Source organism: Ambystoma mexicanum, chromosome 3q, assembly GCF_040938575.1.
Source record: "Ambystoma mexicanum isolate Mex_15411 chromosome 3q, UKY_AmexF1_1, whole genome shotgun sequence".
Lineage (NCBI taxonomy): Eukaryota > Metazoa > Chordata > Amphibia > Caudata > Ambystomatidae > Ambystoma > Ambystoma mexicanum.
Genome location: NC_090926.1, coordinates 1,102,327,031 through 1,102,341,931, shown reverse-complemented (window position 1 = coordinate 1,102,341,931; position 14,901 = coordinate 1,102,327,031). Strand labels below are relative to the sequence as shown.

Sequence of the window (14,901 nt, the reverse complement as noted above, 5' to 3'; positions counted from 1 at the left end):
TGTTGGTTCAAAAATAGTGTGAGACCTCTCCCAGTAATTCAAGAAATTGCTCAAAGAATATTGTAACCATACAATTTTAATGTAATATAAAGAAGTTACACAAATAGTTTTGTTAATACAATTTCTCACTAACAAATGTTTTCCCAAAACTCAAATGCTTTAAAAAATGACTTCACTTGCACTAAAGGTTCCTGACCCAACCATCATGTGACTTCAGAAAGTAAAAAAAAAAACATGAACCTTAGATTTATTTCTGTTACAATTGTCCTCTTTAATGAGGGACACACTGTGTAAACAGTATAGGGCAAGTGTTTACTTCAAGCTTTTATCCTCGGCCTGTTTCTTGTCATTGGCCTGCCTAGTGCCTAGACAACATCATCAGGAGCTGGACACTGTCACACTTCATATTTCTTGTTCTGCTGAATCTTTATGTCTTCACTTCTCTGCAATTCCTTTATTAGGCACTGATGGACCCCGCTCACTGAAAAGAACGAAAAAAACCACCATCAGGAAATATACTGACATTATGCCGACAGAGGTATGCAATCCGAAATCGGCAGAACGCCATGCCATGTTTCCCTTAGTTTGAGCAAAGTGGGCTTCCCTTTCCCTAAAGCGCCTCACTGGTTTACTAGAGAGTGCCGAATGGACCCTGCTGAGACACAAGCATTATGTCTTATCATTAGGAGCTTGCGGGAAAACACCTCCTGATTCCCATTAAGACCACGCGCACGTGGCATTATTCACACTGATGTGGGACAGATCACTCACAGAACAACTCACCCTTCAATTGTGACTGGAGAAGTCTTCCTGCATGTGCTGTTGGCAATCAATCATTTGCAGTGTCAGTGACACCTACACACGTGTATATCAAGAGCAGTCTGCTGTATACACTCTAAACACCGCTCAGTGTCGACATCCTAAATGGGGCTCATCACCCTCTTATTATAGCTGCTGCCGAGTATATATAGGACACGCCAGCAGGACAGGGACCTTCAATAGCGGACATTTCTCTCAAGGTGAATTCATTTGCGTGTTTAAGAGACACATACACGTAAAAGCGAAATAGACCACATAACATCCCATGTCTTTGCATTATATGGATTATGTCATGGATAATTGCTGTATTGGGATGAACTGGGAGAGAAGCATTTTAACAATATGAATGTAAGTGCATTTCCAATTTAAGAACATGTGAAGATCTAGGAAGTCTATGTTATCATATTGTATGACTATTTGAATGAGGTTTTGTTTATACTCATATTATCTTTGTTTTCTTTATTTTATGTATTTTTGTAAAGGTTTGTAACAAACCATGAAAAAACAAAAAATAGGCTCCCACATGCCTGCACAGAAGTCTTACCTTATTTGTCATACATGTTCATACCTGCACAGAAGACTTACCGTATGTGTAAAACATTCTCATTCCTGCACAGAAGACTTACCTTGTGTGTCATACATTTTCATGCCTGCACAGAAGATTTACCTTATGTGTCATACATGTTTTATGCCTGCACAGAAGATTTACCTTATGTGTTATACATTTTGTTGCCTGCACAGAAGATGTACCTTATGTGTCATGCATGCCCATGCCTGCACACAAGACTTACCCTATGTGTCATACATGTTCATGCCTGCAAAGAAGACTTACCTTATCCGTCATACATTCTTATGCCTGCACAGAATACTTACCTTATGTGTCATACATTTGTGTGCCTGCACAGAAGGCATACAAATGTCATACATTTTTATGTCTGCACAGACGAATTACCTTCTCTGTCATACATTTTCTTTTTCAGAAACAACCACATTCTGCAGCAATGAACTCAGTCTTATTCCTGGGGTTTGTATTTCTTCTGCCTGGCTTCATTGTTGCGGGTCCAGAATCTTGCACACTCAGCGATGTCCTCTCCCTAAACAGTCTCGTTAGCAGTATCGGTAAGCATGAGTGAACAATGTGAACACATTAACTTGAGGGAGAGACTTAGATTAATGTATTAATATCTTAACTAATGTATTCTCTTTGTCACTCACTCTCATGCACACACTTATAGATACACACAAATTCCCTTCCACAGACTTTCTCTTTCATGGGCGCTCTCAATCACACAACCGCAAGGCTCAATGATGTGTCCACTTATAAGCTTTCTCACTGTTATTGAGTAAACGAGTATGTGAGCAAAGTGGTGGATAACTCAAAATGGCGGCGTAGTCAGCCTGTTTCAGGTTCATTCAATGCAATATATAGTGCGATGCGAATGTGCTTAGGCCAGTCGTTTACTATCAGGCGGTATTCATGCAAAATATACTTTTACAATCCGTGCAGCTCCATTTCCGATCCACCTAATTCGGACTTGGGCTTGCTTGGGGGGGGCTTCCTAGGACAATGAATTTCGTGCTTGTTAGTTTTCAGGGATTCTTTTGAAATTCAGGCGGTAGGAGAGCTTGTGCTTCAGTCGATGAATGGTGTAGATGCAATTGATGTTGAGGGAAAGCTGCATGTTATCTTCATATTAGTATACCTTGACACTGTTGTTGGTGAGCAGTTCCCCTGGAACTTCCATGCAGAGGTTGGAGATGGCAAGGGGCAAGGATCTGTTAGGCACAGCTGGATAAGTAAGCATTTGTTGGAAAGATGGGAGCAGAACAGTTGTAGGACTGTTACATCGGAGTGCAGTCAAGTGGTGAGGGTGTTCAGGAGGTCTTCATGATTCACTGAATCGAAGGTAGTAGAGCGGTTGCACATGACAAGTAATTAGGGTCCTCTTTGTCCAGGATGGGAAGATATTGTTGACAAATTGAGTTGTAGAAGCCCACATGCTGCATCATGGTCAAAATATGGATTGGAAGTCCTATAGAGATGGTGCTGCATGTTTGTCTCGTGTAGCTGAATGTCGAAGGTCTTACCAGTCACTAAGCCATGGAAGGGTAAATGCTTATGCAATAGTGGACTAGGTAGTACAGATACAGGGGGTCATTACGAGGTTGGAGGTAACCATGGCGCTATTAGCGCTATAGCAACCTCCAAAACTTCACTGACTCCGCCCTGGTGAATGGAGCTATTACCGCCCCATTCCAGGGTTGGCAGGGCGGTAATTCCCCATTCACCAGGGCCCTTCCCCATTCCCATTGAGCCCAGATAGGGCTCAATGGGAATGGGGAAGGCGCTAATAACGGTAACGCAAATTGTGGTACCGTTATTAGCACCAAAGTCCCTTTGCGGGTCCCATCCTTAACACCTGGTAAAACTAGGCGTTAAGGGAGGACCCACCAAGGGAACTCGTAATAGGTCACAAAGGGATTACCGGTACCGGTGCCCTTACCGGTACCGGTAAACCCTTACCGCCCGGGTCGTAATCAGGCCCACAGTCTTGGCTCCTTATAGTGGGGAAAGATCTGCCCCATTTCATTTTCGGTGCATATTGGAAAGTGCCTTGCATGTGGGGTATCCTTGTTATAGATATTTTGTTTATGCTCAGGAGTTGTGGGGATGTCAGCATGACGTGAAAGTTATATATTAAACTGTGTAGTTTTACAAACTGAAAGCTTCAAAGAGGTTCCTCTATTCATCCTAAGGAAAACTGTGCCAGTGCTCTTCTTGTGAAAAGGACTCGCTTCACTTGCTCATCCCTGCTCACTGCACCCACAGATTCACACTCTTTGCATTCACTATTTTTAAAAATGTATTTGACACTTAATTCAGTACTTTTCATACACTCAGATGATGTAATTTTCTTTGCACTCACCCTCCCATCCTCACTGCACCCATTACATTAATCCTATATGTGCACTGGCCACAACTATCCACACTCTCTCCACATCCTGCCCCTTCAGTACGCTCCCCCTCAATGTACTTACTCATTTTCTAAAATGAATTGTATTCTTAATGCAGTATCTTTTTATTCACTCCCATGATGTCATTTCCTGTGAGGTCATTAGAGGGCAGGAGATGTGATATGAGATTTATCTGTCTAATTTGTGTAAATCACACAACTTTACCATCTGTACATTGGTCCTCCACTCTCTCCACACCCACCACCCTCTGTAAACAGCCCTTCACCCATCCTACCACATGCCCACCCATCCAGTCTCCTAGTCACTCTGTGCCCAATACTTCAATGAATGTTGTGATAAGGCGATTATTTTCTTTTGATTTTCAGCATCCACCATGTTGGGACGCATCAAGCTGGATTGCGTGGATATCACCACAAAAGGGTCTTTCGCCCACTGCCCTTCAGGTGAGAAGACAGACTTCATAGTGGCCGCAGAAGCAATTTTGTGGGGTGGAGGCGGGATTTGCATGGTGTCACCCTTTTGTTTAGCTCATGTTTTCACATGTTTCTAGTCCAATATTAGGGTGATCTGAAATGTCCTTTTATAAAGGGTGCACCCAACCCGGCTCTGTCTTGAACCATTTTAAAATGTGACCTAGCCCCGTTCACCCATCACACTTGATTCACATGCTCATTGCTGCGTCTAAGGACCCACCCACCTGTGTGCAGAGTCAATCTATACAGCTCTTCTTTGGATTCTTTGATAGCCCAGACCATACATAGCCTAGATCAGGGGTCTGCAACCTTTTGTTCTACAGATGTTTGGCACTACAATTCCTCTGATATCTGACTTTTGACTATGCTGTTAGAAATTATGGGAGTTATATTCCAACATATTTGTATAGCCAAAGGTTGCAGACCAATGGCTGAGATCTGCAACAGGTTTGTAAGTGAAGAGTAACTGCCAATTTCAGGAAATCATGATGATGCCTGGCTTGCTGCTCTCCCAAAATGGAATTGATCTCCACCCTGTCAGCTAACATTACAGGTTGAACCCATCCCCCAATTATCCAGGGTTTCCTGTAGGGGAGGACTTTACTTCATGCTTGACACACTGTCCATGAAAGAGACTAGCTTTCCAAGGACAACTTGCCTCCAAACTGAATGTGACTCACAGGATAGGCGGGTGGGGCTCCGTTAGGGGTCTTTTGCTCTCACACTGGTAGTCGTGGTCAAGCAACCAAGAGCAGGTGCTCAGGACTGGAGGACAGATTACAAGACACAGGGTTGCATATTCTAAGCTTGACTTCAAATGATGTTCAGAGGAATGATTCAAATATGTTATATCTCGGTTCCATGTCATTTCGTCGACAGCAATTTCTTTGTGGTAATTTATTATGAAGTAATTACTTAGAAGTTGTTCTTCAATTTTGTTTTTGTATAGGTCCCCCCATGCCCACTCTCCCCCTTCATTACTTCCCCTACTCCATCACCTTTTAGCCCTTACAGCACAAATACCTATATGTTTTCAAAGACATTTCAAAGTAATTACTTCATAGTAAATTGCCACAAAATGATTACTGTCAATGAAACAATGCGATACACATAGTGTTATTCAATGAGATCACCAAGGCTTTACGTGGAAGCCTTAAATATAGCTCAATAGGTCAACAATGGGGTGACTGCATTTTTAGGGCTCACCTGGGCACATCAGGGCCTGCACAGTGTTGCATTGAATCTCCTGATAGTAATCAGAACTTTCCTGGCTTAATACATTGCTGCACTACCTTAGTATTCTGGTAGTAGCCAAGCGATGGCTCATTGACTGAGCAGGAGACAATATTGATGCTAAGCTGGGTTAGTGTTGGAGTCAGCAGCAAAGTATGCAGGTTTGATTCTTTGCTACTATCTGGGGTATCTTGGCAGCTCAGTGCCCGGCTTTCACAGTCCCACTGCCAGTATTGAGGTCAGGATCTGGGCCAAACAAGCTGAGCATAGATTGAAAATAGCGAAACATCTTGGTTCACGTCTTCCCAGCTGGACTCAGGTTCATTGTGGAAGTCATCTGGTCAGTAACTTGCTGTCAAGCTTCTTATGCAGTTCACAACTTGGAGGTGTCAAACAGTAAGCTGTGTCCAGGTCATGAACTGTAGCAATATTGTTGCACAGGTCCCCAGAGTCTTTTTGGCATCCAGCTTGGCAGCGTGTGGTATCCTTGGATGGTGAAGCAGCAGAGGGGTCAGAGACCAGTGTCCAATGAACAGGGGGTGCACTGCAGACCTCTCTGTCAAAAAGCGATGCAGGTGGCAGACTATAAAAACCTAACAGAGGGTGTGATTGGCTCTACATGCATATCTAAGTATAGGTTCCATATCTGTATAGAACAGTGGAGGAAGGTGATAAGATAATTAATATCAGGTGGGGCAACTAAGCCCTCCCCTCAAAATGGCCACTACAGACGTCACTAAATGTATGACATCCCATTGGCTACACAAACTATAGGACCCTTAAGTATGTGGTCCCCTACAATTGGTTTCCTTCTAACCCCATCTGTACTTTCCCACCTACATCTAGCAGCATGCAGGCTGAACTACCAGGTGCGGATAAGCTCATTTTAACACTAGCTTCCCACCAATTACTGTGTCAATCCATCATCACCTCAATGGTCCAGTGTCAATTTGTACTTTGAAGATTGGCCTTGGGTTTGTACTGTGCTCTGAGAATTTTTAAGATGTATGGGCATTGCCTGCTTCCATGCATAGGTGTGACCACCTCGATCATCCAACTTTCTTCTACCACGTGACTGGACACCAGGAAATGGAGCCTTTCATGTATTTGATTTTATGATCCAATAGTCCTCTAACGTCTTTTGTTTTGTTTGACCTTTCTGAACAGGAGTTTCTGTTACTTCACACAAATTGTATCCAATGTCAGCCAATTCCAGTTTGATAAGACCTTGACTTCTTTGGCTCAGTCATCTCCATTAGCTGAGCTTCATTCTGTTAATTTATTTGATTTTGTAACTGCGACACACTGAACATTGAGGACTTCTTGCTTTGTTCAGCACTGCTTTATAATGTGTAGTGGAATCATCCATTCATTACTTGTCCTTATGTATATCATATATATATATATATATATATATATATATATATATATATATATATATATATATATATATATATATATCTGAGCCTTGTGAAATCTGCTTAGATCACATGCTGTGCATAGGCCGGCATCTAGTGGAAGCTGCGGAGTATTACAGTTTGTTTTTCGAAACTCGAAAAGGGGCGTCTAACCAGGGCGTGCCAGTAATACTATCACTAGTGTGACGTACCCTATACCCATGGTCCCTCACGCGTGTAGGACCCTCAGATTGTTTTTTTCAGGCATACTAGTCAGACGCATGTTGTGGAGTTCTCTCGGCTTTAGATGTTTATACTTACTAATACCGTTAGAAAACTTCCCCGTTCACTTCCACACTATGCAGAAGATCGACGCAAGTGAAGATCGAGGAAGCCAGCCGTCGGGGCGTGCCATGACAGACTTCAGGCCTTGGAAGGCCTCTGTCCTCGGCCCTATACAGTAGGGAGAGTGGGGGGTGGGCATACAGGCTTCTTTCCCAGTTTCTTTCCTACATATACCCGCCCGCTGCCATTCTACAACACATGGAGAGTACTCCATTTAAGTTCTGCCCAAAGTGTAACAGGAAGTTTCCCTGGGTAGACAAGCACAATACGTGCAATCTGTGTCTCCCACGAGACCATCCCGAGGCTACCTGTCGAGCTTGCAAACTCTTCAAGCCGAAAACCCTTAAAGACCGCTCAGCTAAACGCTGGGCCCACTACACCAGGCAGCTAGAGGCCATGGAAGTGGAGGGGACATTCAGCGATGGCAGCAACGCAGCCGAATCGGACAGCGAGGGCAGAGGGATGACTTCGCACACCCACGCGCAGGCCCCCGACCCCGGCAGCCATGTTGTGGGGACAACACCCAGTGGCAAAAGCGCTACACTTACTACCTCCACTAAGCACATCAGCCCCGGTCACGACTCAACATGCATGTCGAGCGAACGGCAACGGAAGAGACCAAGAGAGCGGTCCAACGAATCTGTGTCCTCTGGGTGTTCCCGTTCGCATTTGCCTCATGGCAAAGGCCAACCGTCTTCGGTTGACAAAGGTGTCACACTATCAATATTCCTCAGGCCCAATCGTCTGATGACGATTCCGCCCTCTATCCTACACAGCCAAGACGCATAGCGTCTACACCCGATATTCAACGTCCTTCCTCGAATACGACATCCGTATGTCGATGTGAGGTATAAAATCCCTCAGAGGCCCCTAAAAAAACTGGGAAACACTCCTCTAGTCATGGGAATGTGGATAAACAACATAAAAAATCATCTTCAAAACACCATGTTCATAAGGAGAAGCAGAAAGACCCTAAATCTATAGGGAAGTCCAAGGTATCCTGATCCTACCGCTAAAGTTAAGCTCATTCCTCCCACTGCTCATGATATGGGCACTTATGAGGAACCAGAACATGTTGTTGTGATTCCTAGCTCTAAGGACTAGACCTCAGCTCACATTGATAGGAAATGAGAAGGATGTCATTCATTGCTGACTTCTATGAGAAGGACCCTAATTATTTTCATAGTTACTCCAACACCCCTGCTACCTCTGCCCCTTCGGTGTCTAAGGCACTACCTAGTTCCTCTCAGCCCCCTGCTAAGAAACTCAGTTCTAATGCTCCAACTCAAGGGTTGATCACAGTCTCCTTTAAGGTCGATGCATACCACCCTGATTCATATTGTGATGAAACAGAACCACAGTTGGTGGATGACCAGACAGGGGTCTCTTATTATGGGGATGACAAGGACCAGGAGGAGGAGGAGGAAGATGAGGCCGAAGCCTACAACCTTGACTCCCCGATTCCTAAAGACCCCCCCGGTACATGACTCACCTGTTGATAATCAACCTCTCCTCAATGACTACTCGCTAAGGCAGCTGCCCATTTTCATATTGACACACAAGGGGTCCAAGAAGATATGGATTTCGCTGAAGAAATCCTAGGAAACAAAAGAGCCATTACTCAGGCTATCCCTTTGTTAAAATCCATTCAGCGTAGGATTGATCCCTTGCTAGTAACCCCTAATCTCACTCGAGCGGTTAACCCGCGAGTCGAGAAATTGTTCCAGCCGCACCCTCTGATCCGCTGTACATTAGGGGCCAATAAAAAACGGATTCCCTTCTAGTAACAACCACCAGAAAAAGGGCAGGTACACTGCATGCTTCTTCGGAAGCACCTCCTGATAAGGAGAGTAAGAGACTAGACACTTTGGGTAGAAAGGTTGCCTCCACGTCTCCCTATCAAGCACGTATTCCCAACAGTGCCACCCTTTTGGCAAGCTACAATTGCCATCAGTGGGAAGAGGTATCCACTTTTGTATCCTCCGCACCCGAACCCTTAAAGAGTCAGCTGGCTCAAATAGCAGCAGATGGAAGATCTGTATCAGGCTGCATGCTAAAAACAAACTTTGATGCAGCAGATAATGCTGGAAGGTTAATCGCCAAAGGCACTGTGATTAAGCATCATGCTTGGCTGAGGCAGTCGGGGTTCAAACCTGAAACCCAAGCAACCCGTAGAGCCGAACGTCCTATTCGGCAAGGCAGTGGAGGAAGCTTTAAAAACGGCAAAGGATGAGTATGAGACCCTAAAATCTCCTGGTCAACTCACCAATAAACCCTCTGAACAGAGGGGAAACAACAAGTTTCATCGCTTTCGGGTCCAAGGTTTCCAAAGGGGTTCAAATTATTACCAGAAACAGGGAACCTCATGAGGTAACAATCAGTCCCAATCCTCACAGGGCATCCCCAGAGGGCAGCACAGGGGCCGCACTAGGGGTGAGGCTCTGTATAACTGTAATAATACAAGACATGTAGAGTTCTAGACATGGGAGGCTCTGCAGAATTGCGCAGTACAACGTCCATACCATTCTAGAGGTGAGAAGCTCTTCAATCCTGCACAAATCCAAAGTATGAGCAGTTAGAGAGGAGAGAAGCTCTTGATGTCGTCATGAATCCATGAACGTAGCATTCTAGACATGAGGAGCTCTGCACCCTTGCACAGATCATAATCATGTAGAGTAAAAGAGATAACTTCAAATGCAAAGCCTGTAAAATTGTGGAGGTGAGAGGCTCTGCATACCTACACCAATCCAAAACATGTACAGTTATAGAGTCAGCAGGCGCTCTACACCTGCAAATGCACAGCTTGTATTGTTCCTGAGGTGAGAAGATAGCAGTGGCATTCCGAAATATGTAAATTACAGGTGAGCGGGCCTCTGTTTGCCTATCCCATTACAAAGCATGCAGAGTTCTAGAAGTGTGAGGCTCGGCTAATCCGCTGCAATGCAAAGGCCATACCATTGTAGAGGTGAGATGCTTGGCATATATGCACCAATCCAAAGACTGTACAGTTATAGAGGTGTGAGGCTATGTACGCCTGCACCAATCCAAAACATGTAGTGCTCTAGATTTGCTAGATTGCATACCTGCGCCAATCCACAGCATGTAAAGCTCTAGACGCAGCATGCTATCTATACCTTCAAATGCAAAGCTTGTGTTGTTGTAGAGGTGGGGGGTGGGGGTTCTGCAGACCTGTTCCATTCCACCATATACAGCTACAGAGGCATCAGGCTCTGCCTGCCTGCACCAATCCAAAACATGTAGAGCTCTAGAATTGGGAGATTGCATGCCTGCACTAATTCACAGCATGTAGAGTTCTACACACCTCATGTGCTCTATACCTTCAAATGCAAAGCTTGTGTTGTTGTATGATATGATAGTTTATTTATATAGTGCCTATACACAATGTGTTTCAAAGCACTTCAAGGCAAGGGAGGGAACAAGGGAAAATACATTGACATTCTTAAAGGCCATGAACAGTAAGGATGTGAAATTAACCATCGTACTCGGCCTGACGACATTTCAGATAGTGCAAGAGCTAAGACATAGATAAGGAAGGGAGGGGGAGAGTGGGATTGAAATGGAAACAGACAGGTGACTACCACTCTAGGCCTGACGACATTTATGGAAATAAACGAAAGGTGAGGGAGAGGGTTGCAGAAAGGTGGGGAGGAACAAAAGAAGGGACTATTGTACTAGGGCGATGACATTTCAGATAGTGCTGGAGGGGGGGTGGACAAACTAGGGGAGGAGACAGACGAGGTGGCTATCATACTTGGTCTGTGGACAATTCTGATAGAGTAAGTGCATAGAAGAAAGTAAGGGGAGGAGGGAAGGAGATAGGAAAAGAGAGAGGTGGGAGGATATGCAGACCTGTTCCATCCCACCATACACAGCTGCAGAGGAAACAGGTTCTCCCTGCCTGCATGAATCCAAAACATGTAGAGCTCTAGAATTGGGAGATTGTATGCCTGCACTAATCCACAGCATGTAGAGTTCTAGACGCATCATGTGCTCTATACCTTCACATGAAAAGCTTGTGTTGTTGTAGAGGTGGGAGGATATGCAGACCTGTTCCATTCCACCATATACAGCTACAGTGGCAACATGCTCTGCCTGCACCAATCCACAGCATGTAGAGTTCTTTACGCATCATGAGCTCTATACCTTCACGTGAAAAGCTTGTGTTGTTATAGAGGTGGGAGGATATGCAGACCTGTTCCATCCCACGATACACAGCTACAGTGGCAACAGGCTCACCTGCCTGCACTAATCCAAAAAATGTAGAGCTCTAGAATTGCGAGATTGCATGCCTGCACCAATCCACAGCATGCAGAGTTCTAGACGCATCATGTGCTCTATACATTCACATGAAAAGCTTGTGTTGTTGTAGAGGTGGGAGGATATGCAGACCTGTTCCATTCCACCATATACAGCTACAGTGGCAACATGCTCTGCCTGCACCAATCCACAGCATGTAGAGTTCTTGACGCATCATGAGCTCTATACCTTCATGTGAAAAGCTTGTGTTGTTATAGAGATGGGAACTTATGCAGACCTGTTCCATCCCACGATACACAGCTGCCGAGGAAACAGGCTCTGTCTGCCTGCACGTATCCAATACATGTAGAGCTCTAGAAGGGAGAGGCTATGCATGATAATATATTCTGCTATCATATACAGCTTCAAGCCAAATCCTCACACTTTTCAGCATTTTATTAACATATACCTTATACTACACAATGTAATGGGTCTCCTCCCTGCACCAATCCAATGCATGTACCATTGTAGAGGTGTACGGTTAGCCATACATGCACCAGTTCAAACCTGTACAGTTCTAGAATGGAGTTTCTGCAATCCAATGCAAAGTCCTTACAGTTCTATCAGTGAAAGGCTCTGCATTCCCACAACAATCCAAACCCTGTATTATTGTAGAGATGGGAGGCTCTGAAAAACTGCACCAATATAAGGCCCATACAGTTCTATGGGTGTGCATCTCTCCATACCTGTACTAATCCAATGATTGCACAATTCTACAAGTGAGAGGCTCTGCATAAGTGTACCAATCGAAAACCTGTACATTTCTAGAGGTGAGAATATACCTGCACCAATCTCAACCCTGCACAGTTACAGAGGCGAGAGACTCACTATACCTTCACTTATCCAAAACCCCAGCCAGTTCTAAGGTCAATTGGCTTTTCATCCCTATGCCAATCCAAAGCCTGTACTGTTTTAGAAGTGAAAGGCTCTGTATAGCTGCACCAATCCCTAGCTTGGACAGATATATAGGTGAGGGGCTCTGAATACCTTCAACAATCCCAAACCCATATAGTTCTATAGTGTAGGGCTGTGACCCCCAGGGCTAGCCCAGAACCTGTTCTGTCCTTGAGGACCGAGGCCCTGCATGCCTGTACAAGTTGAATGCCGGGTCAGTCTTAGAGGTGAGAGACTCTGCATTCCTGGGCCAGTGCAATGCCGATTCAGTCTTAGAGGTGAGAGGCTCAGCAAGTCTGTACCAGTGCAATGCCGGTTCAGTCTTAGAGGTGAGAGGCTCTGCAAGTCTGTACCAGTGCAATGCTGGTTCAGTCTTAGAGGTGAGAGGCTCTGCAAGTCTGTACCAGTGCAATGCCGATTCAGTCTTGGAGGTGAGAGGCTCTGCAAGTCTGTACTATTGCAATGCCGATTCAGTCGTAGAGGTGAGAGGCTCTGCAAGTCTGTACCAGTGCAATGCTGGTTCAGTCTTAGAGTAGAGAGGCTCTGAAAGTCTGTACCAGTTCAGTCCTACAGACAAGAGGCTATGCATACCTGTGCCTATCCCCTGAAGACAAGCTGTGTGTATTTCTTTTAAATCACTGACGGGCTCTTCCACTCTGATGGCCGACCATTTGATAAACTCAGGCTATAGACCATTTGATAAACTCAGGCTGTATGGGGAGTATTATGTTAGTGAAATCCACCGTGGCCACCCAGCCTTCTTCTGAACCTGAATCTCTATTGTACCTTTGAGCTGCCCACGTCTAACACATTGCTCTTCTGTCCCTTGCAGATTATACTGTTACCGGCTGCGCCTGTGGATCCGGATGTGGGTCGTGGGACGTACAGAACCAAATAACATGTCACTGCCAGTGCGCTAATATGGACTGGACAAATTCTCGCTGCTGCAAGATTGCTTCAAAATAAGCGGAACCACCGGCTTTTCTTTTTTGTACAACCTATTTTTATATGTTTCCAATAAATACCAACTCGATAATTTCCTTGCATTACAAAGCCACTGGGCCAGTCCTATACAACATAGAAATAGACAGAATATAAAACAAGCATTGGCAAAGCCAATAGTGTTCTGTTTTGAGTTTTTGTTTGCTTTTGACATTTCATTATACAACATTATAATATAATTGTTTTCTTTTTTGAATGGGCATCTGTAAGGATTTATTTCAAGGTATTCATTACAAAATATTATTTTAATAGAACAATATATTTGTCACTTTGCAGTGGGTAATGTTAGGATGCAAGGGTCCTACAACTGTGATTATTAGGGACTTTGAGATTGGAACAAGGAGTATCAAAGAATATACCTCATCTATGATGGAAAATATGATAAGTGTTTGTATATATCATTGAGACTGTAACTAAACAATGGGTACTTTGCGACTGAAACAAAGGTTCTCTTAGAATTGTATATCTGACTCTGTGAGGATTAGCAGGGAATCCATTGAAATAGTGATTGTGATGATAACAATGTAACTTTGTGATTAAAACAGACTATGATACTAGAACGTCTATTTTTCTGGTCTTATTAGGCTCATCAAATTTTGATACACCCTGTGTTCTAAAAGCTGCTTTTACTTTAAAGTCATATACTTTACACTTATGCCATACAGCTTCTGGATATATATATGCTCAGTAATACTTACATGAAGAAACACTAATTCAGCTTGAAAGGGCCCATGTGGTTTAACAAATAAACAAAAAGCCTTACCTCTCATTCACAATGTTCTCACAAAATGGCTATCTTGTCGAAACAAGCATACACTCCACATCCAATGAAATGGTGCTTACATGACTAACACATGCCACATCCAACCAAGGACTGCCTACATCACATTATTTACATAAAGGAGCCCCACATTCACAAATAATACTAGACTGACACTGTCAGCAAGTGAATGGCAATTTTCAATGAGACAATAGGCTCACTGGTTTTCAATGGTAAATTGTCTTATAATTGCAATACAATAAAAAAGTAATCCTGTCTAAAGCACCTGTTTATATATTTTAGGTATAAAAAAACAAGTAGGTTACCTTTTGAACTTATTTTCATATGGGTCTGCCATCTTGGAATAAAATTGGCTGCCAAATTCGATTCCCAATACAGGCGTGCAAAAGGGGTGTAGTTTTGGGTGGCGATAGGTGGGAATGGGTGGCAATTGACATAGGTTTAAACTACAGATGGGTGTTGTATGGATGGACACAAACCAAACACCTACAGGCTAAATATCCATCCTCTTATGTCATCGCTTAGGAAGCCCTCATGCTCATCTCTTGAAGCCCTCATTCATATCCAGCTCTCATTACCATGACAATAGTTTCAGCTAAAAGGTAGGGCTTTCAGCGTCACCTATTACCCAACACTAAAGAAGAATAAACAAATTGTGCAGTGT

General features: G+C 44.0%; 1 protein-coding gene across 1 annotated transcript; it reads left to right on the top strand.

Moving 5' to 3' along the window:
• Window positions 1–465: 465 nt before the first annotated feature.
• On the top strand, window positions 466–14,016 carry LOC138581964 (resistin-like). The gene is made up of 4 exons (XM_069652875.1): window positions 466–538; window positions 1,800–1,938; window positions 4,161–4,238; window positions 13,287–14,016. The coding sequence occupies exons 1-4, from the start codon at window positions 527–529 to the stop codon at window positions 13,418–13,420; spliced, it is 363 nt and encodes a 120-aa protein (XP_069508976.1). The 5' UTR covers window positions 466–526; the 3' UTR covers window positions 13,421–14,016.
• Window positions 14,017–14,901: the final 885 nt, after the last annotated feature.

Excerpts from the sequence above, each read along its gene's own strand:
- LOC138581964 (XM_069652875.1), top strand. Across the intron at positions 1,939-4,160 it reads CAGTCTCGTTAGCAGTATCG|CATCCACCATGTTGGGACGC; the intron begins GTAAGCATGAGT and ends TTTGATTTTCAG. Across the intron at positions 4,239-13,286 it reads TTTCGCCCACTGCCCTTCAG|ATTATACTGTTACCGGCTGC; the intron begins GTGAGAAGACAG and ends TGTCCCTTGCAG.